Source organism: Myripristis murdjan, chromosome 23 (assembly GCF_902150065.1).
Source record: "Myripristis murdjan chromosome 23, fMyrMur1.1, whole genome shotgun sequence".
NCBI classification, from domain to species: domain Eukaryota; kingdom Metazoa; phylum Chordata; class Actinopteri; order Holocentriformes; family Holocentridae; genus Myripristis; species Myripristis murdjan.
In genome coordinates, this window is record NC_044002.1 from 9,591,235 (window position 1) to 9,614,789 (window position 23,555).

Consider the following 23,555-nt stretch of genomic DNA (forward strand, 5'->3'; position numbering starts at 1 on the left):
CATACACACTAACACACTTGTTATGTATGATCAAGGCAACCAGCAGTGTGCAATGGGGAGGGCAAGCAAGGCTGAATCAAGTGCTCAGAATAGCTACTGTGAACAAAGGAACCAATGACCCACATTTGCCATGACCCACATTTAATTTGACACAAACACAGAGTAGGAATAAGATCCCCTTCAGTCACCTTTGCAAGCATATCCAACAGCCCTCACTCAAGATTAACCTGGAGCAGGGCGCGCAGTTGCTCACCGAATAAGAGTGCATACCACTTGTTAAGGCTGAGTCCTGGTCGCAGCATCCTTGGTTCAAATCTGACCTCAGGCCATTTGCTGCATGTCATCCTCTGTTTCTCCCCTGTCTTTCCTGTCTCTCTCTACTGTCACATAAAGCAGAAATGCCTAAAAAGATTAACCCAGAGCAAGAGAGGACAGAGAACCAAAGAACTTTATTATAGTGACAACCTCACTGATAAGGATATTTCATGTCTGAGATCTAATAGAAAATAAATGTACAGCTTGTTATACAATATGACATAACTCTCAACACCTTGGATTTGTTCCTGCTGACACTAATGCAGATAATGCTACAAAATAATAATAATAATAATAATAATAATAATAATAATAATGGAAATATCTGAAGTACAAAGGCAACACCCACATAATTCCACACTTACTCCAAAACCTTGTACCTTCCAAGACTTATGTGTTACCAAGTCACACAAGCGTGGCTGACCAACAACATATTGCATCCAAAAGCTTTGGGAGCTCTAAACACTTGTTAGCGAGTTAAGTACAAAGGATAACATGTAAGCACTGACTTCATAATCCCAACACTGAATCATAATCCCACACCTATGACACAGATGAAAATACACTCTCTTTTATGACACCGTCTTTGGCAGCCTTGTTACAAATCTCATATAATATCCCCAATGGCTGAACTTTGTTGCATGCAGCATCAGTGTCATATTGCCAGTGGTTGACACTACACCAAATTGCTTAAAATGTCCTGTGGGTGCCTGAGATTCAGGTGAAAACACTTCTTGATGATCATAACCACAAATAACAAATTGCAGCACAGCTCACTCTCCATAACATGACAAAACCCTATCTATTTACCATTACCATTTTAAAGCAATTCATTATTTTTTGCTGTGTTCCTATTTTATGCTCCATTTCAGTCTAGTTTTTTTTTTTCTTTCTGCCTTTCTTGTTGTCTGCACTTTTATAATCTATTTATTAACTATAATGATTTTAATTGGTATTATTTTCTTCTTCAGTTGTTGTTTTTTTTATTGTATGGATTTTCTTATTTCTTTTAAATATTTGTTTCTTTTCAATTGTTTGTTTTTACTTTTCTTGTTTTTATGTAAAGCACATTGAGCTGCTCTGTGTATGAAATGTGCTATAGAAATAAAATTGCCTTGCCTTGCCTTGCCTATTTAGTGGACTGAAAAGTATTCTGTTTTGATCTGTCACTTTATAAATGACTGAGCTGTAGGATGGGTGTTAAATAGTCATCAGATGACTGTCATACTTGGTTGTGGGACACCCTCCTCTGGATCTTTGCCACCAATCTCAGCTAACTACTTATGGTGTTGACAGTTTGATGACAAGGGCAGTACACCAATATTCTGTCAAGTAAGGACATGACAGTGCACTGCATGCTGGAGGCAAAGCTTGGGTGTGTGTGTGTGTGTGTGTGTGTGTGTGTGTGTGTGTGTGTAGGTGTGTTTATGTTACTACTCTCTGATAGTAAGGTTAAGCATTCTCCAACAATTACATTCTATAAACATAAATAGAATGCTAATCCTTGTATCCATCCTGAGCAGGATTGCAGGTCAACTGAGAAAATATAACCGTTAAGGCTTTTGCGGGAATTAATGTGTTGCAGTCCATAAAACCTCAGTGAAACCCATGTCATTCTCATAGATGACCCAACATAATCCTTGCATAATGTAAAACCTCTATCTCCAACATTGGTTGAGTTTATTGTTGTTCATTTCAGCACACCCTATTGAGCAATACAGCAGTGTATACAACATATGTAGGGCACCACAACCACCTGTGGTGCCCTACATATGATGCAGTTTATTGTTTTGTACTGTATATACAGTAGTTTGCAATATATTGCAGTATGTGCACTTGTTCCACATATTGCATCTGCTAGAAAGTAATATGTCCCTAATGTATTGACCATTTCACTATCGGTTATGTATGTCGGCCATGCTAGGCCTATCACAGAATAAAAAAAAAAAAACTGATTTTGTAAGCTGGACTTTGTGAGGAGGAGGAGAAACACAGGATACCTTTCCTTTATCTTTAATGTTAACATGACATTGCTTTGCAGTCTTTAAATTACGTCACTGATGATTTCTTTCCAAACTGTAAGAAATAATAGTCACAATTTGCTCCACCTCATGTGAACGTCCCCCTGTGATTCCAGCCATGCCTTTGACAGTGAGGAATCACTAAGAGGTTGCTGTCTGTAAAGGGTTAAATGGTGTAGGAAACAGTGTATGGAAAGTAGTGTGGATCATTTGTATAGGCTCCCACAGAAGTCCTTTCCTGGAGAGTGTAGCCATCCTGGGCTGGTCTCCACTACATGTGGCCAGTCTGATTCATTATTTGTGATTAGACCATTTGTGACTAAAATGCAGCCTGGCTGGCTCAAGACATCTAATCTAGTTTTAATTTACATGTGACTGAGGTCAGACCGTGCTGTCGCATTTCAGCATGAGGTTTCTGACAATAGGTCTGTTGTAGGAAAAGTCAAGTATGATGCACAGTAAGACTGCAGGCAGGTAATGATTCCCGGTGCAGATAATCACTCATACATTTCAAAATTCATCTGATCAGGCTGGATGGCAAGAGGGTTTCAAATTTCAAAGCATAAGGTTCTTTTTTTCTTTTTTACTAATTCTTAATTGCAGATGGCCACATCAGTCCTCAGTAGGAATATGCATGGTCTGTGGACACCAAACATCGACAGTGATCACTGTATTGTCCCTGCTAACCCATGCCGTATCCTTTGCTCTGACAGTTCTAAAAACACCGACCTGCAGGCTTTTCAAAGGCAAGGCCAGACAAGGCAGGTTTATTTATAGAGCACATTTCATTACAAAGTAAATCAATGTGATTTACATTTAAAAAGAGACATGAAAAACATCAAACATAGCAATGCAGTGGTATAATAATGATAATAATAATAAAATCTCCACATACACACTAAAACTGTAACCTGTTCTAGAAACTTCTTCTTGTCTACCTGTTTTGTTGATGTACCTCTTCAGTGTCATTCATTCACAGACCAAATGGACCTCTCTCTGGTTATTGCCTTGCTCCTCTTTTTAGATTATGCAAGGTGAGCCTCTATTTGCCTGTAATGTGATTAATTTACTTGGCATGACAAAAATATCATTATTATTATTATTATTATTATTATTATTGTTGTTGTTGTTGTTGTTGTTGTTGTTGTTGTTGTTATTATTATTATTATTATTATTATTATTATTATTATTATCTTTTTGGCTCTGGTTTGCTTACCACTGTCTCAGTGTGCCTGAGTCCAAGATGGTTTCTGTAATGTGAGCTATATTTCCTTAATATGTGGTCAAATAATCACTTTTGGTTAAGGTTACCTAGACACGGGGGGTGGCTCATCTTACTCACTGGTTCACCTTACCCAGCTTTCCCATACTATTTCTAATCTGAGAGCCTTTGCTCTGAGAGAAAACTGCAAACTGGTCACATTTACTTGAGGATGAAAATTCTGAGGCAAGTGATTAATCAGCATATCAACAAGTGAGGAGCAGGAAATAAGTCCTGCTTTGATTACTGGCTATCAAGTGTGAGATGTAAGCCTGTCTGGAACGTTTCATTTCATTGTGGTAAGAGTAGATTGCATTTTCATACATTTCAAGATAAAAAGTAGAAGTCGAATGACCCTGCACTTCCACAGTTCACAGAGTGATGGCTTAATATTTGAAGCGTGGTCTTGATTTCCCGGCAGCCGGACACAGAGGGTTAAACACGCCTCTGTGTGAACGGGGGAGAGAAGGGATGTGACGCTGCTGCCAGTACATAACACCAACACGCACTGTCTGCAGACAGCGGCAGGCAATCAGTTTTGTTTCAATTTACTACCGACCACTACTTTCACATCTTGGAGCACCTAGCGATCATTTTTTCAGTCTGGTTTGTTCTTCAAGGTAAATAGATAACTGCGATCATCATCATCATCTGTAGACTATTCCAGATTCACAGCTGGAAAGTTGGCTTTTCCTCTGAACGTGGTCAACGTGGGCATCAGCCTCCAGGGGTAACTAGCTAGCTGGTCCAGGAGAAAGATGCTGGACTTCAGCTAGGAAGTTACGTGGTTTTTAATGCTTACGACATAGGACGTGTCTCGTTTAAGGGTGGATGTGCTTGCTGAAAGTGTCACAGAAATGCCTTTAGTCGGTCAAGCTAATGGTTAAACAAACGCAGCCGCTAATGCTATATGCTAACGTTAGCTACCACATGTCTGCAAGTGTAACCCAAGTTAGCCTGAATACAGTTCATGCCTGGCTCATTTGGCACAAGGCAAGTCAGAGAGCGAATAATTTTCACTGAGATGTAGGGAATGGTCAGCACACGAAAACTAGTTTCTCCACATTTTATTTTTCAAGTAGTTTATGAATTTTGGCTGGCATAAATAATTGCTTAACGCTGAATTTATAGTACACATCTAAGAGGTGTATGGCTGATGTAATACTTGTTATCCTTGTTTAACCCTAAGATCGTTTAAGGTTAAAGTGGGCTGGACCCTTTTACCTCAACAATGCATTTTTTTCTGATAATGCAACGTGAGTTTGCGGTAATCGCATAAGTAGCGCGAATAAGTGATTTGGGTTTTCCCCTACAGTAATAAGGTCATATTTTCCTCACCTTATTGAGCATTACACAGGTTGTAAAATCATGGCGATATTTACGTTTTTATTTTACACCTTCTCTGTCTGGTTAGCTAACAGTTACCGTTCTTATTAGCATAAAGGCTAAGTTAGTAATGAAGACAGGAAACGGCTCTCTTCTTTGCTTATTCTCCTAAGTGATTTCACTGAGCCTCATATTTGGCTCCATGAGGCCACGGTTATTGTTGAGTGGTTTTGGTTAGCTGTTGCTGGCTAATGTTAGCTGGCAATACCAAACCCTCGTGTTGGCAGCGTGTGCCTCTCTGCAGATACCAACGATGTAGGTTAATAACAGACACACGCCCTGTTGCTGGCACAGATGTAGCCCAGACATATCCACGTGCCTCTAGGGAGAGGTTTGCGCCAGCCTCTATTCAAAACAGTGAGAATTTGATATTTTTTTACTTCTCAGGGAAAATACATACGCGACAGAACACGTCTAAAGACAGCTGGATAATTATTAGTCAGTCTACAATTCGGCGCGCAGACAATTCACCAGTCATCACTTTAAAAAATGTTTAACTTGTACTATCGGTAGACATGCTTCTACAGTATTCCTCCACTAAAACACATGGTGGTGGGCGGTGGTGCGCGCTGTGCGAACCGACCCTACAAATGAGATTTTATTAAACTGAAGTGCCGCTTTGTTGGTAATGTGTATGCCGAATTTCTCAAAACATCTTAATGGTTAACAAAAGTCGCAGTGCATGTTTATCTAAGCATGCACTTGGCACTGGAAACCAGGGCTGCATTAAATGAAACCTGTCAAAGGAGCATGGGGCTAGCATGGATGATAGGTGCTGAGGATGTGTCGCGGATGTGGCTTTTTCCCCCATTGTGTAGACAGCGAGGGCCGCCATGAAACTGTATTTTTATCTTTATGCGTGTGCAGTATAAGCAACAACTGTGTAGATAATGTAGGTCAGCAGGCCATGAGACATTATCGGTCAAGCTTAAACAAATGCGACGTTTCCAAGGATGCGTGTGCTATTTTTTCCCTCCACCTGTGTTTGCTATTTAAAATGATTATGGGCGTTCATTTTGGGACGTTCTTGTCTTACACCTGGGCCCCCTCCCCTTAAAATCGAAAACATGTCTTGTTCATCCAAGTTAAATGTTAGTGGGTCACCTATATTTGTTTCATGGGCGGCCATAATGGGCATGCACGTTTGCATTAACTGTGTCGGTTTTTGTGCTATGGCAATTTCTTGGTGTACTATTTATGGCGGAGAAAATTAACGTATTGTTATGAACGCTAATGCTAAATTTACCCCGACCGTATCTTGCCCTGAAGAAAAATCACGGTGGTGTTCCTGCAGAGAGATAGTGTGTCTGTGGTTGCCTGCACACTGAGGTTAGAGCGACCTTATTGTATTTAATGGTAAATCTGTAATATCACTGTATTATTACCATAGGAATGCGTTTGTTGTGATACTTGTATAATATTCTCCCAGATTTTATTGTAGGGATGCTGTGACTGTTTTTTGTACGGGGAGGAAGCGGGTGCTTCTTACAGCGGCTGCGCAGGCGCACTGACATGAGGCTGAGTAGGGGATGTTGATATTGCCATGGTTATGCCTTCCTCTGAGAAGGTCACCAAAGCGCTGCTTGTAAACAGGCTGTCCAGTTTTCTTGCAAAGCATGATTTGACCAGCTGCAGCTAAACATCTTTACTCCATGCTTGGGATGCACAACTAATTTAATTTGATCATTTGTATCATTTGACAGCATGGCAGATTACTTGATCAGTGGTGGCACAGGCTATGTTCCTGAGGATGGACTCTCTGCTCAGCAGCTCTTCTCTATCGGAGATGGCCTCACTTACAAGTAAGTTTACCTTCACCACATATGCCATGGACTGTTTTTTTGTTTATCCAGTCACACCAAAGAAATCAAAATCATTCAAAGTAAGGTCTCCTGATTTAAAAAAAAAAAACATCACCTGCACGCAATGGTAGGTGCAGTGTGCGCGCTGGCGCTTTGTAACAGCCAACACGTTTTGAACCAGCAGATCTGACCCACAGTGTGTTGTCTCCGATGGTCAAACGGCTGAAGAGCTATGCTCTAAAGGAGATGGGTTGACTTACAAGTGAGTAAAACACTCATCTTCTAACAATTTTGAAACTGTCCTGTTAAAAGTCCTCTGTCTCTCCAAATGATGAGTTCATGCAGGGGAAGCAAATGATTGTCCCACTAAAGCTCCTTGAATTCAACAAAATAAAACTTCTCTGAATCATGACAAAATCTTAACCTGAATAAGATAGTGTCATAAAAGTTTGTCATAAAATATCATGAAGGATGAAGGTGAAGTGAGAGCATGTTTGAATGCTGAAACTAATCCTGGTCATGGGGATGATATTTGCTTCCAGTTGTGATTGATATAACTACATTATTAACAGCAACTAACCATCATAGTGCATGATCTGTTGCATAATTCTTTGAAATATCTTAACATAGAAGTTATAAGTAAGCATACTTTCTTAGGGCTATCTGCTGTCTTACTGGTACTCATTACTAGTAAGCATACTGGTGGCAAATCAGGCATGCTTCATAGCTTAACTCATCACACATTTTGACTCATCTGATTTTCTTTTGATTAACCTTTGTGAACACCTTTTTTTAGTTTTCCTCATCTCTTTGAAAATGACGAGAAACAGCACATTGTGCAGCTCAGTTGTAGTTAGGCATCTTCCCACTGAAGCATGCTGTTTCCCCACATCCTCTGTTTGCCCCTAAGAGCTTTCCTAAACTCATCACAGTGTTTTGGCTGTTGAATGTATTTACCACATGCCTAATGGCCATTACAGTTGATGCTTAATTTGCATACTCTGCGTTCCCTGAAAGACCATTAGCTAGTGTCTTTTTTTTGGTTGTTTGTTTTCAAGATATAATTGCCCACATTCCACCAACTCTGGCACAGCGTCCCATGGGTCATTGCAGCTGGTTTTGGAGGAACGTTTATGGGGCTCTAGTTAAGGCAAACTGTTCCATAACTACCAAACCAGCACCATCTGCATAACACTGTCAAAGCAAATTCAAATCTGAATGATTCAAGCACAGCATTGTGCTTTTCAGTTTGACTAGCTATGATCATTTTAATATATATCAGCTGAAGTCCTTCTGCTCCTTACTATAGCCTAACAACCCTTCTATTGATAAATGCCAGGGTACTACTCGTGCTTCGCAGGAGGTAATTGAATACCAGACGTGGTGCTGTGTCTTAGCGTGTGTGTGTGTGATTGAAGAATTTCTCTCCACTATAATGAGGTGCATCATGACTGAAGGAAAGGTTAAGCACATGACTGGCCTGAATTACCATCATGTGAACTAATTGGAAGAGGAAAGGATAGGGGTGGGGTTAATTGGGAGGCTCAGTGGACGAAAGAATCTACACCATTTCAAAGAAGCCAGTTGTCTTCTCCCACAGCTCATTATAAATGTGCTGGTATGAATGAAGCAAATAGTGGAATTGTTACTATATTCATTTACTATTTCACTTACTATTTCATTAATTTAAATTGGGGCCTGCAATTTTTGAAAATCTGTAACCAGGTTGCAAAGTCTCTTCACCTGCACCTGTGTGTGCAACCTGTATGCGGTACTATTTTCATTGTGTGCATCCTCATTCAAAATGAGTTGCCGTTCAGATCTATTCAGTGCTAAGGTCTGTATCACTTTATAGATGTATAGAAGGTTCTAAAATGTTTATCGCCGCAAAACCACTACAACTCATAGTACTTCAGGTACACAGCAGAGCATCTTTTTTGGCACTGCAGCCCAAATCCAGCTGCCATTAAGTCATCATTGTGAGAAGGCAACTGTAGTTGATACGCTCCCTCTTTTAAACCGTACGCTATGTATAGTGTAATTATGTTCCTGTCACCATTCGGCTGTTTTGGTTCACAGATCAAATGAAGTGAGTCAGATGTACAGATTGTAGAGGTGGAACTCAGCAGTAATCTCACTATTCAGTTCTTCAGTTATTCACAATTCACTTACTAGCTGTCATGTATACTGTATATTCCTGGTTTGATCACTCTGTTTTCATTATTTTTGGAGCCAGCGGTCAGTATCCTTTTACTTTCCCTGGACTCAACACGGAAGGTTTTATCAGTCAGTATTCCCTTACTTTCCTTGAACTCAACACAGAAAGGTGTGAATGTGAAACTAGCTTCATCCTGACAGCAACAGCAGATTCCTTTGTCTCTTGCGCTACAGCAGCTAAAACCCTTCTCACAACATTTTACCAATCAAATGTTCAGAAATGAGGCAAGGGAATTCAATCACAAACTGCAGTGATCCTCACTGTTTAAGTAGGTTTGACACATCAGCTGACACACAGTTTTGATCCTGATGAACTCACCACTACATACACACAGCTTTATTGACTCTCATATGATTGATTTTTGTAGGTTTTTTGAGTTTCAGCCACTTACATTTCCTGTTGTGCCCAGGCAACAACACACAAGTGTCTGCATGTTTGCAGGTGAAGAGCAGTTGTGGCTTGCTTTGGCTGTTGGTGGTAGTTTGAAACACTCACGTGGTAAATATTTGTTTGCATTTAACATTCAAATGAAAACCATAGTCAAACATCGCCAAGCCAGTGTTTTCTTTAGGATCCCTAGTCCTAATGGGGACTGTAATGGTTGCAAAAAATTATTGTCTGAACCTCAAGTTTGACTTCTAAATATCCTCTTGCTCATTGTTGTATTTTGCCTTGATCCTTGTTTAACTCATCATAGGCCACTTAACCCAAGAGGAATTGACTGTGATTACACAAAGTATATACAGGCAAAGCAGCAGAGATGGAGAGACTGGACAGCTGATTTCAGCAGCTGGACTGGGTGCTGTCTAACTCTTAATTGCAATATTATGCTTGCGAGAAACAGAATGAGCTCTTCTGTAGTCCTGACCCTCATTCAGTAGGTCCCGGCTGTGGCAGGATTCCTGTGTGAGAGCTGAGGTTTTCTGGCTTTGCATAAATGCTGGCAGATGTGTGCTTGCCTCTCCACTTGTCCCCATGTTGATGTTTGTGGGTGTCTGGACTTCAGAGTGGAGGAAAACAGGCAGGACTCCTCCCTTCCCTGTCCCAGCTGGTGCATCTATTTCAGGCCTCCTTTTTCCCCACCCACCACCAAGGCTAGGGAGATGAGAGTGGTCTGTTAGTGTAGTGCCCTCTAGCTTCCTCTGCGTCTTTCTCTCAACTCCCACTCTCCTTTAGACTTAAGCTACGTCCACCTGTACCTCACCGTCTGACTCTGTGATTTATTGCACCCACCCCTGAGTTTCCTCCAAGTCCCCTCATACAAAGCCTCCCTTATTCCTCCCTCTGTCTGTCTCCCTTGCCTATTTTCACACCCATCTGCCAAACCACCAGAACATACATAGTCATCAGTTAAAAACAAACACATCATTCCTGTCTAGCTCTTACCCCTTTCTGCTTCTCTATTTATCACTGTTTGCACTGAAAGCTGAAAGCGCTCAACTGTGGCTTTTTAAAACGTACAGGACGCACCCAGCAAAACTCAGTGTCTCAACTTAGCCAATTTGCCATTTCTCTATATTCTGTCATTAAAGTACTGCTGAAGCTTGTCGGGTAGCGATTAATAGAGTCACAGATTCACAGGGGATGCATTGGCCAAAATGAGAGCTTGTGCTCATGAACAAGAGAAAAGTCTTTTTTTTTTAATAAGATGAGTTTTGAAGGGTATAACCGTTTTATATCTGTCATCATGCAAAGTCTAAATGTGCAAAATATGCAGAACATTTCAGTTACCCCATCATTGCTTTAAAAGATCAGTTAATATACTCGGTTATTAGAAACACAGAAACAAGCACGTGGGTTGTCAACAACCAGTCAGCATCATAAGACCAAATTGCCCATACGTGGCCATTGAACTGAGTCACAGGAGAATCAGGCCTCAGCAATCGGATGTTGGTAACCACAAATTGACATAGATCCATTTGCAGGCATAAGGTTATTTAAGTCCTATACAGTAACTTTTAAATAGCAGAAATTCATTCAGTGGCTTCATCAGAAAACGTAATCAGTCATATCAATAGATACACATAACAATTAGAAAGTTAAAATAGTAAACAGTTTACAAGAAGCAGATTACTTCATCTCTTTATATAATCAATGAAGTGAAAGTGCCTCACTGGAGAAGATCTTCCTCCATGTTAGTACATCTGTTAGTCAAAATAGGCAGTCCTACTTCCTTTTTGCCCTCTGACTGCATGTTGGGCAGAGCTTATTAGTGGGAGACTAGAGTCATTGACTATCAGTGGTACTTTTATTATCATTAATAGTGATGTGCAATTGTTGTTCAGCCTTGCAGCTGAACAGCTTGACTTATCCGCAGTGATTTAGACGCAGACTTCATTGGTCAGTGAAATAAAATAAAATAAAATATAGTTTGTTATTCTTTTTCCTTTCGGTTTCTCCTTGAGTGACTTTATTTTTGTTAAATATGGAAAGTAGTTTGGTTGTACTGTTGAGTAACATAAAATATCAACATAAAATATAATTGTGATATCGAGATTCTGCCTCAAAAAAAAGTGTGTTTTTGCCATATTGCCCACCCCTAAATTATCGATGGAACACTGCTTCTTAGTCATTAAGCAGACAAGGTTGTTGGATTTCTTAATGGCTGTTGTTCATGCAGGATGTGCAGTCACAACATGGAGAGAAACCTTTGGCACTGGCCAGTCAATCTCCTGCAGTCCTGGGAAAGTTACTGTACATGCCAGTGATATCCGTAAGATATCTAGATATTCTTTTATGTGCTAGAATGGGTAAATGGAGAAGGATAACCACAAAGGTGCATCCCCACCGGGCCTGCACTAAGAACATGACTGTGGCTCCTAATTATAATCTTTTGTGTTAATTACTGCTGGTATGTGTGTTGTAACACGTGACACAAGAGTCCTTTTTTGGCTGATTTGCTTCTGGTCTGTGCCAAATTGACTCCATCTAATGCTGCCTTTGAGTAGTCAATTTCCATTAATTGTTTGCAGAGCGTAAATGCTTCATATTTAATATCTTCTATTCTGCTGAATATCCTTATGGTGTGTTTAATACACAAAAAAGAAAAAGAATTAAAAACGACTAAAGTAAACTGGTTTTGAGTAGAGCAGGGCAGTAAAGTAAGGTTTTACATATAGAGAATTCTTTCCATAAATCACCTGAGTCTCAACTAAACAATTTGATAGTCAAATAGATTCATTCATTCATTTTCTAAACCGCTTATCCTCACTAGGGTCGCGGGGGGGTGCTGGAGCCTATCCCAGCGCGCATAGGGCGAAGGCAGTGAAACACCCTGGACAGGTCGCCAGTCCATCGCAGGACAGACAGACAAACACTGACATTCACACACAGTCATACCTAGGGGCAATTTAGCTTCTCCAATTCACCTGACCTGCATGTCTTTGGACGGTGGGAGGAAACCGGAGTGCCCGGAGGACACCCACGCAGACATGGGGAGAACATGCAAACTCCACACAGAAAGGACCTTGGGTGGGAATCGAACCCAGGACCTTCTCACTGTGAGGCGACAGTGCTAACCACTGCACCACCGTGCCGCGTGCCGTCAAATAGATTATACACATAAATCCAAAAATGTCTCCACTGCTATTCTCAAGCCACACCAGATCATCAATTAATCCCTTATTAAACAGAATATTTTTTAAAAGGTGTCGTTAGATGAGAGAGTACTCTTCAAACATAGCTGAGCTCCTGGCCACAGTTTTGTGTTGAGCAGATCATTCACTGTCAGAGAGATAACTGGTTGAAAAAGTCACTTTTGTCCTTAATGTAAGAAGGAGAATCAACAAAGATGTGCTGTTTTTGGACACAGGCTGTGGACTTAACGTAGCAGTTGGATAACAGAAATAGTGGGCTGCGTATTGATGGAACCGTTTCGCTCTGCATCAGCGATGTCTCCTGCTGTATGTGCAGAAAATAAAAAGGAGTCATTTTCTTTGTAAACACACCATGTATATGATTTATGAGATAATGTCAGATAATTTCCTGGTCAGAGTCAGTTGTGTAGACAGACTAGGCAGCCACGTTTGTTGGCACCCTCAGAATAACATGAGGATTGTTGGATCGTCTCTCTCAAGTAGAAGTGCAGTCTCAAACACAAATGCTGTTTCAAAACATTTGTTTACAGAGTTTGTCAGCAGGTTCATAAACTGGAGAACAGGAGGACTATTCCATTGTGTTGATGGGATCAGGACTGGAAAATAAAATCTTGTGAGGGGATGGGAGACATGTAATTAATGTAATCATGGAGGTACAGTCTGTTACTGTAATTTCCGCCTACTGATCAATTACAGCAAGCTGTAATTGATCATGAACTCTGATCTGACAGGAAAAAAGCAAAGCAAGTCAAACTGCCCAATGAAAGTTACAAAATAAAAAAAATACTGGTGTAGCAGTGCAGTGCAAGTTTTGTGTAGTAATCAGACTGCTCTCTCTCTCTCTCTCTCTCTTTCTCTCTCTCTCTCTCTCTCCCTCTGTCTTATGGGATCAGGGGTAAACGGGCCAGGGCAGGCGGGACAGTATGGGGGCGTTGTTTTCAAATCTCAGACTGGGCCTTTGATAGGAAAAAAACAGTAATCTAAAACAGAAACTTGAGTTGCCAGGTTTCAATGTCAATTGTAAACTCATGGATTTGCATCAATGTTTAACAAACACACAGAGAGAAATCCAGCATTTAAGAGGTAGAACTCACTTCTTGTCCTCCTTTCCTCCTTCATTCTCCCATTGAGCTGCATTGCTGCCACACAGCAATGCAGCAGCATGCAGCTTTCTCTGTATGTGCATTGCATTTATGCTGGATTTTTCCATTCAGATACTTTCCCTGTTTCTTACTACAAATGAATTGATATTAGACATGGTACCTTCATGCAGGCATGGGGACAGTGTTTTCCACCAATCAGGACACTGCATAATCGTGTCAAAAATGGTTCTGGTCGATGAGTATTTCCTGCCAGTCAGGACTACATTCTGCATTTCTTTTTCCAGAATTACAGATTTTATCTCTCCTCAGTGAAACGCCTGCTTGATGGAGGTCGGCACTTTCTTGTTAGGTGTCTAGTTGTTATCACGATTTTCCCATGTTTTTAGGGGTCTGTTCACATTGATATTATAGGGTAATAAAAATTAATTAATTTAGTAACAAAGTGAAAATATTAAACAAAAATGTAGTTTGTGACCCCTGCCCTAACTATGGTGTTGTCCTAACATTTAATGTTATGCAGTCTGTAGTGCCGAAGGAAATGAGCAAATATAGACCATGTAATCCCAAAGGGAAAAAGAGACTTTTGATTGTAAAAACTAGTCGTTTTGCACAACTACCCTACATTTGAGTCACTGTCACCCAGTGACAATCAATAATTTACCAGTCTCAGATTATTTGGCAAAACTGATAAATGGCAGACTTTGGGCTGCTGAGAAAGGTTCATACAAGTTCTTGGCCATTGCATGTCATGTCCTCAGATGATAGAAATTCACCCTATCTGTGTCATTTTCCCATTACTCCAGTTCAAAAACATCTTGCTCAATAGTCAAAGCTCAGGTTTGATTGCTTTTCAATTCATCCTGTCTTAAAGTGGATGCTTCAAGCCACTCATAATGTAGGATAATATTTTCAGTCTCCTCCATTGTTCGAAGATATTTTGTCAAATTTACTCGTATCACTAATACAGGTTATTGGCAGTGATGAAAACACTGTGGCCTTGGTAACTTTATTGTTGGCATTTTTATTTCAGTCTTGATGTTTCAGTCCTCTCAACTTTGCTAATGTGCAAGCATTATCCCCTGACCGCCCACTCTGCTTCTATCTTACAGTGACTTCCTGATTCTGCCTGGCTTCATCGACTTTACCTCAGATGAAGTGGTGAGTACGGTAATAATCTGAGAATTCAGAGGAGAAAGTGGGCCCTGTTATCAGTTTCAGACGACTGTGGGAAATCACAGTTTATCTGAATAGGGGCTCTATCAGTCTTATTGAAGGGCAAGTATTTATCTCTTCAGTTTGCCCTTAGTTGTGACAGTGTCATCTTCATCCTGACCCCTCATGCAGATAAAGCAACACAGCATCATTATAGTTGTAAACAGCATCAGCAGACAGACCATGCCTGCCAGAGTGACTTCCTAAACTGTAAGCTTCATTGTAGTTCAGTCTCTTGTTTTAGAGAGACAAGCAACCTTCTGTACTCCAGAACTCAGCTTCATTTTATAATTGCAGCCTTTAGAAAAACAGTGTTGTTTTTGGCCTTTAAAACCATCTGCATCATTTCTCCCATCCTGTGGCTGGGCTATTTTTGCCTGACGTGGTTGCCCATTGGCTGCTCCCTCACCCTTGTGTTTACATTTGTGCCTGGTCGGTTGTTCATCCACCTCTCTCAGAGGATGACTGGAGAGTTAATCTCGGGCTTTAGGTGAAACCCCCCTCTTCTGCTCAGTCTATCTCGGGGGGGTTTATCTAATGGATATCTCTAATCTCACCCTGTTTCCTTCAGGGTACAGCCCAGCTCTCACTATAGAGGATGCCTGTCTGCTTTGCCATGTTGTCATGGGTTGGTTGTCTCGACAAAACTCTGGCCTGTCCTAGTTTTTCACTGGATAGCAAGCCTATTCAAGCTTGAATAACTTAAATGCTTCCACATTTTGCCTCAGTCACAATTTTGAATAGAGTGGTTCATGTTCGCAGTAACCCTGTCGGTCAGATTTAAACTTGGCTTTCTGGCTTGCATGCATTGAGTGAGCTGTTACAAATATAACATAGGGCCACTTTTTCATAGTGCTGCTGAGGATTTTTTTTTCTGAAGGTGATGTTCTTGACAGGCCTTCCTGACTCTCAGTAGAATTTAACAGGTTAGTGCAGTCGTGCCCTCTAATAGAGGACTGGTGTTAGGTGTTTTCCCTTGCCTCTCCAATGAACCCTTGAGAAATACAGGCAGCCTCCATAGTTTATGTCTGTCACAGATAAGGAAGAAAAGCTTGGACATCATAAATCTCAGTTGCTGGTTTCCCATGTGCAAGGAATGCAATTATTTTCACACTCACAGCTGAACAGAGCATATATCTGGCAATTGTTGTGGGAATCTGCAAGAAGGGAGAGTTCAGTGTGGCTCTTGGAGACAGAACCTGTTATTTCTACTTTTCCAGGCTGTTTTAGTTTTGTATTCGTGTTGTTTGTTGATTGACCAAGCATTTAATTTTGTTTTACCAAGGCAATGACAGGTGAGCAGCTTGTCAAATTTATAAAATAAGACAACATCTATTTTGATTTTATAGGGGTTGTCAGAGTAATTTTAGGTTCCCTAGGTTTTTTTTTTTTTTTTTTTTTTTTTTATAATTTAGATCCCTTAATTTGGCCTCCTCTCTTGGAGGTCATGTCCTTCTGTGTCATTGAAACAGATTTAGATGTATTAACTATTTGGAGCCACCATATCCCCTTAGTTCAGTATGCCCCCTAGTGGATCTTATGCAGAACTCCAAAGACAAACTTCACACTACAAATACTAGAGGGCAAGCATATGAAAGATATATTTAGCTACCTGTAAAGTGCCTCAGTCATAATCATGTAAATATTTTATGCTGCACAGATTCTTGCTGAGTTGTGCATGGGTTATATATGGGCGAATAAATGGAACATTATTTTCAGGGTCTTCTGGTTCTCTGTTTTGTATCTCAGGATCTGACATCTGCGCTGACCAGGAAGATCACCCTGAAGACCCCTCTCATCTCGTCGCCCATGGACACTGTCACAGAGTCAGCTATGGCCATCGCTATGGCGGTACGGCATTTCTAGGTCAAACTGTCAAATACATCAAAAAAGCAGTGCATCCTGAATTGGATATTTTTCAGACGTCAAATTGTGAAATCCAACAGGAGTGGCGTTAAATATTTTGCAGTGATGGGCCTGCTGCTGCTGGATGAATTCAGCACAAAATAAGTTTGGTATGATAATTGCCTGTATTGCATAATTCTCAATACTATATCTCACACCTTTATGATTTGGCAGCTGATGGGAGGCATCGGTATCATTCACCACAACTGCACACCAGAATTCCAAGCCAACGAGGTTCGCAAGGTCAAGGTAAGACCAGATTGTGATCATTCTGTATAAATACCCCGGTATCACTGCTGTTTCTTTGTAGTTGTCAGCTCAAATTCTCAAATACTGCTTTTTTTTCTCCTACAGAGGTTTGAGCAAGGCTTTATCACAGACCCACTTGTGATGAGCCCACGCCACACAGTCGGTGATGTTATCGAGGCCAAAGTTCGACATGGTTTCTCTGGCATTCCTGTCACCGAGACGGGCAAGATGGGCAGCAAGTTGGTGGGCATTGTTACCTCAAGAGATATCGACTTCCTCTCTGAGAAAGACCATGATAGACCGCTGGAGGAGGTGTGGATAAGAATTTTGTTTGCCTGTTAGTTTACATATAACATGCATACTACTTTGACTTATTCAAATAAGCTTACATTGTAATTGTGTTGATGATTTTCTAGGCTATGACAAAAAGGGAGGAGTTAGTAGTGGCTCCGGCTGGTGTTACACTGAAAGAAGCCAATGATATTCTGCAGCGCAGCAAGAAAGGTGAATAAATCTTAACAAATTTTGCAGGTCATAGCTTATGTACCTAAGGCATCAACTGTTTCTTGGGTCTTCATGCTTTGGATAGATTTTGGACTTTCCATACTTAACCCCTTAACTCTTTCTTTTGTCCGTAACCAGGCAAGCTTCCCATTGTAAATGACAGCGATGAGCTGGTGGCCATTATTGCAAGGACAGATCTGAAGAAGAACAGGGACTACCCCCTGGCCTCCAAAGACTCCCGCAAACAGCTGTTGTGTGGTGCTGCCATTGGCACCAGAGAGGATGACAAATATAGGCTGGACCTGCTGGTGCAGGCTGGAGTGGATGTCGTCGTTCTGGTAGGTTGTGCTTATGATAGGATAAAAATTAAGGCTTGTGTTATTGTGCCTTTTAGTCTAACAGAAGTGTGAGAAAGCTTGCACCAAGGGTAGGTGCTAGTTATATTAGAGATTACATAAAGGTGGCATGAAACCATTCATGACCCGTTCCTCTGTTAAAAGGGAAGTGTGTGGGAGTTTTACAGAAGATCGACAGTGGCATGATGTTTTTCAGCTGATGATGTGGTAGTTTAGGAGGGGGCAATGAAAAAGCAAAGGGATATTATTATAAGGGATATTATGATGAAATATGATCACTATTGTTGATTATAATAAGCTTGTATGTAATGGCATTTATAGTGTGTGTGTTACTGTACTTATGTACTTTGTGTGTCTAGGACTCGTCGCAAGGCAACTCAGTGTATCAGATCAACATGATCCATTACATTAAACAGAAGTATCCAGAGCTACAAGTTGTGGGAGGAAATGGTGAGTTATACCCTTTTTTTAAAAAACGAACACCGTTTGCACCGGTGTTCTTGCTGCTTCATATGTTAAAGGCTAGAACATAAGTTTTGGCTTTATAGACAAATATGCGTTCTGCATTTTCTGCATTTTAAGCTTCTTTATAATTTCAGTCAAATGTGACACTTGGCACATCTCAACTCTTGTTTTCCATCTCCTACAGTGGTTACAGCCGCCCAGGCCAAGAACCTGATAGATGCTGGGGTGGATGCTCTGAGAGTGGGCATGGGTTGTGGCTCCATCTGCATCACGCAGGAAGGTACACACCCCTGTTGCACAATCCCATCTCCTGAACACAAGAAATTCCTCTTCCTCAAGTGAAGAGCCAACACATAATTGATTCTGAGAAAATGAGTGTTAGCACAGCACTTAAAGTAGTGTGTGAAAAATGACTTTTAGCCTTGAATTAAAAATAACATAAAGATTCAATACCTTTTGGAATGTGTGACAGAGGTGTATATTTTATGATCTGCAGGAATGATATGAAAATTCACCTCTCAATGCTACACCTATTCTTAACCAGGCAATGAGCTACAGTGGAACTAAAAGGCCGTCAGTTGCTAACGGTAACAAATACCCTGAGGCCACTCCTAGTTGTCATGGTGATCTGCCAAGACCCCGTTCTAGGTTGCTATGGGGACGAGCCTCTCATGCTTAGACTGGGTCACGTTCACAAACAATCAGAACAGAAATGTCGCAGCTGAAGGACATGAACTCAGATTCCCCCAGCTGGAGCTGAAGCTACACTCTGGCACTGGGTTAAAGAAATTAAATGCCGTTGTTGTTTTGGCAGGCAATTTCTTTTCATTCCCAGTTCTGCTTTGCACAAGTGTTGAGTATATTACGTGATTTGTTTCCATGGTAATGGTAGATTTGTTTTCCGCTTCAACCTTGTAGTGATGGCATGTGGGCGGCCCCAGGGGACGTCGGTGTACAAGGTGGCAGAGTATGCAAGGCGCTTCGGTGTGCCAGTTATTGCCGATGGCGGCATTCAGACTGTCGGCCACGTGGTGAAGGCACTTTCACTTGGAGCATCAACAGGTGAGGCTTAAACAACTTTGCCACACAAAACATTGTGAATAGAATAGCTCGTCTGACGTTGCACAGTTTTTGTCTTATCACTCTTACATTTTGGGAATCTCTACAGTAATGACGTGATGATCACCATATGAACTGATAAATGATATGGAGTTCATTATGATTTTATACAAGCACAGTATGACATGATCACAGTTCAGTGACAAGAAATTGTGACTGTGGAATTATGTTTATTTCTGAGCCATGAAATCTTTGTAGCAGTAGCAGTGGTTTTCTTAAAATATAAACAATTTTAAAAGGTTAGCAGAGTAAATAATGTAATTATAAAAGCGTAAATAATAGAGCTGATGATACTGTAATAGGCAACCCGTCTCGTTTGTGATTATTACAGCAGAATATAATGTAGTTGATTATAATGATAGTGATTGATTTTTCTGCTGCACAATGTGTATTGTCACATCTTGATCACATTGTCATTTGTTGAATTTCAGTATATTTTCTCATCCCTGCTGCGCAGTATTCAAAACACAAGCACTGACCATTTTCTCCCCTTGTTCACTGCAGTTATGATGGGTTCGTTGCTAGCAGCAACCACTGAGGCTCCAGGAGAGTACTTCTTCTCTGATGGTGTGCGGCTGAAAAAGTACCGCGGTATGGGCTCCCTGGATGCCATGGAGAAGAGCACCAGCAGCCAGAAGCGCTATTTCAGGTGTGTGAGAGGTCAAAAGTAGGGGTGGGATTGGTGTAATGTTCTGGTCAAGGCTTCCTACTTAGTTTTCCCCATGTAGCTACATTTAGTTGTAGATTTGATGATTGGACGATCTCTCTCCACAGTGAGGGTGATAAGGTGAAAGTAGCACAGGGTGTGTCGGGTTCGGTCCAGGACAAGGGCTCCATCCACAAGTTTGTCCCCTACCTGATTGCTGGAATCCAACATGGCTGCCAGGACATTGGCGCCAAGAGCCTTTCAGTCCTCCGGTGAGTAGTGTGAGCTGGTTGCTTGTCTGCAGATTATTGCTTCACATATGGATGTTACGTTTGTGTGTGATTTTTGTACCATCTTGACATCTTTCTCAGTTCCATGATGTACTCTGGAGAGCTGAAATTTGAGAAACGGACCATGTCTGCACAGGTGGAGGGAGGAGTTCACGGCCTCCACTCGTAAGTACAAAAAGGCACGCACACCATGAGAGACAAAGGCAGAACAGATCAGTCACAAAATCACAAGTCATCAAAATCACAAAAATGCCTTGACTACAGTAAACCATAAGCTTGGATACAAAGAGTGATGCTGGTGAAGAGCACAATTTTTCTGCAGTTGAAACTTCAAAGGTGGCTTCAAATATGCCTTTAATTTTGTCTCCCTTGACATAAATATTCATTTGTCCCATGTAAGTATCATGCGTGTACAATTGGAAAATTAGTTGATTGGTTTGTGGTTGTTACTGCAGTAATCTTACTTTCTTTTTTCAGTTGTCAGAAATGACACTGGATGTCCTCTTTTGCAGTGAGAGCAAATGCTTGCAGTTTTATTATCTGCCTGCCACTGGCCAAAACCAATTTTTGTGAGGCTTTATTTTGGTAATCAAGCTTTGATCTCTTTATTCACTGTTAAAGTTGGTCCTGCAAACATAACCTTTGTCCTCCTGTATTTTATAATTGCTCCGATGCTATCAACACAACTTGTCGATTCTTGTAAAATACAGGAAAATTATGCCAGAAATACTGTTTTATTGTTTAAAATATTTTCCTTCCAGGAAATCTATGGTGTTTAATGTAATCACTGGGTTGTAATGAATTGCAGTTGATTTGGCAAAGCTTCTTTGTAAAGATGATTTCTTCTCATTTTGTCCCCCCCTTGTCTCCACAGTTACGAGAAGCGGTTATACTGAGCGAGGAGGTTGAGTGCGGCTCAAGGATGCACCAGATGTATCCACTCCCACAGTGACCAAATGTAACCGCCACTTCTGACAGAACACCCCCACCCACGACACCCTCTTTGCTCTCCCCACTTCGTATCCACTGTTGCTCTCTGATCCGTGCAGCTGTGCAGCTGTTCAGCTGTGCAGGGGAGGAAAAAGGCATGGTAGGGAAGTGAGAATCTGCAAAATGACACCCATCTCCTTGGAACACCTGGGATTTTGCACTCAAGAAGCGGAGCATCAGGGTTTTTTGTAATGACCCCACCCCACCTCACCCCCCTCCCCGTATCTACAGTATACAGCCTGTCCCAGTTGTGTGTGTCTCTCTGTGTGTGTGTGTGTGTGTGTGTGTGAGTGTGTCTTAATACTAATGAGTGAATTGTGTGCTTGTTTGGTGAAATAAAGCTGTGTGTGTGTGTGTGTGTGTGTGTGTGTGTGTGTGTGTGTGTGTAAATGTGTGTGTGTGTAAATGTGTGTGTGTGTAAATGTGTGGTACAGAGTAAAAGTGTGTATGGGGACAAACCAAGTGAAGGTGCACTGTGTATTTTTTCCCTCTTGTTAGTGAATCTGAAATAGCCATTGCGCAAATCCCCTCAGCATTTTTTTTTCTTGGCTTTTTTGGGATCCACGCTTACCAGCAAGCTTCCTGTTGGAGGCCTCAAACATCCCACTTCTCAAACACACTTGTACATGCAGCAAACACACACTTGTCTTGCTATGTTTAGTGTGCAAGTGTATTGTGGCGATCTTTTTTTTTTTCCATTGTCATTAGCTACATTTTAAAATTACTGTAGACGTTAGCTACTTGAAGAAGAGTAGCCTATTATGTTCTGACGCAAATTACTTCTGTGAGCGGAGCTCAAAGACTCAGAGCCTGAGGTACGAAATTTCGATCATTATGATTGCTCTGGCAATAGACCTTGAGTTGACTGTGGCCTGCAGCCAGTGGACAAGACTCAAACCTTAGTCTCTCCTCCTGTGACCGTTCATTTACCCCCCAGATGTATTGAGCCAAATAACCAGTGTCCCATCTCAAATCATAGTATTTATGTCGAGCACAGAAGGGACCAGAAACTATAAATCAGGGATGTTTATTAAAAGAAAAAGACTAAATTGTGTCAATCAGTGATATTTACTGATAATGAGACTTCCCTGCCCAAATGAGTTTATAATAAAGCTGTATAGCCTTGGGGGTTATGAATTGAGCATGAAGGGTTTTTGATATGCATGTTTTCTTTATTTTTTTCCCTAATAAGCCACAACATGGCTGTATTTATATTCTGCTTTTTTCTAATAACATACTGCCAAGTGTATTTACAGTTTGACACTCTTCTTTTATAACTCTGAAACCAAAATTAGCTCAACAAGTTGCTTGTTGCCTATCATAGTCACTTGTTTAGTCCTTCTTTCTGATCGTGGCACAGGTTGTTTGATTGTCACAGATTTTAGTTGTTCCTTTTTGTTTTGTTTTTTTTAAAACCAGTGATATGCCTTGAAACGGGGATGGATAAAGGCTGCACACAGCGGAAAGTCTTAACACCCTGGAAATGCATTGAAATGTATGGCGCTATACACCCTCTCGCCCCCTTTTCTTACTTTGAAACACTATAGCTGTATCTGTTATCATTCTGCTTAGGTAGGAATAGGCTTTTCTAGCGTTTTCATAATGGATGTACTTTTTGCCAGATGTGATTTGCCCCCCACCCCTTGTTTTTCTTTTTCTTCATTTTTTTAGGATGTCCCAGACTTAAAGAATTGAGTTGCTCTCTGTATTGTGCTAATGTTCTTCACCCTTTAGAGGGTTCACTTGACTAACAGAGCTCTTGCAGTTAACCTGAATTGCAAGAATATGTACATGATGTATGGAGAAATATATGCCTATATAAAATTGGAAATGGCTGCTGCTTGTTTTCAGTCTCCCACCAAAAGACATAATTCAGGTTTTTAAAATGCCTATCTGATTTATCCAGAAGTCTTGAGTCTTAGTCCATCTAAAAAGCACCAGTATAATCATCATTGAGATATTAGAGGCATTAGCAATCTCTAGCGCTGCACTGGGTTCAGTTTTTTTCACAGTCAATGAATTGAAAAACAGAGTTGGCAAAATAAATGAATACAATTTGCAAGCTTCTGCTTGCAATGTATCAACATGAACAGTGTAAGCAAATGTGTTTTAGATGG

The 23,555-nt window shown here is 40.9% G+C and overlaps 1 protein-coding gene and 1 long non-coding RNA gene across 4 annotated transcripts; both read left to right on the forward strand.

Moving 5' to 3' along the window:
* Positions 1-1,687: 1,687 nt before the first annotated feature.
* On the forward strand, positions 1,688-23,009 carry LOC115355153 (uncharacterized). The gene is made up of 2 exons (XR_003927849.1): positions 1,688-1,730; positions 21,780-23,009. It is a non-coding gene; the product is annotated as an uncharacterized LOC115355153 (long non-coding RNA).
* impdh1b (IMP (inosine 5'-monophosphate) dehydrogenase 1b) lies at positions 4,080-23,009 on the forward strand. 3 transcript variants are annotated; one of them, XM_030045836.1, is made up of 16 exons: positions 4,080-4,217; positions 6,687-6,785; positions 6,967-7,047; positions 14,812-14,860; positions 16,664-16,765; positions 16,994-17,068; positions 17,174-17,380; positions 17,485-17,572; positions 17,711-17,910; positions 18,288-18,378; positions 18,578-18,673; positions 19,312-19,455; positions 20,017-20,161; positions 20,287-20,430; positions 20,530-20,613; positions 21,323-23,009. In XM_030045836.1, the coding sequence occupies exons 2-16, from the start codon at positions 6,688-6,690 to the stop codon at positions 21,342-21,344; spliced, it is 1,626 nt and encodes a 541-aa protein (XP_029901696.1). In that variant the 5' UTR covers positions 4,080-4,217; position 6,687; the 3' UTR covers positions 21,345-23,009. The 3 variants fall into 3 exon arrangements, with proteins under 3 accessions (XP_029901696.1, XP_029901698.1, XP_029901695.1); XM_030045838.1 differs by having other exon boundaries at positions 6,970-7,047; XM_030045835.1 differs by lacking the exons at positions 4,080-4,217; positions 6,967-7,047.
* Positions 23,010-23,555: the final 546 nt, after the last annotated feature.

Bases quoted from the DNA above. Each gene is read 5' to 3' on its own strand.
- impdh1b (XM_030045836.1), top strand. From the start codon at position 6,688: ATGGCAGATTACTTGATCAGTGGTGGCACAGGCTATGTTCCTGAGGAT. The intron at 6,786-6,966 runs GTAAGTTTACCT...GTTTTGAACCAG, and splicing joins GGAGATGGCCTCACTTACAA to CAGATCTGACCCACAGTGTG. The intron at 20,614-21,322 runs GTAAGTACAAAA...TTGTCTCCACAG, and splicing joins GGAGTTCACGGCCTCCACTC to TTACGAGAAGCGGTTATACT.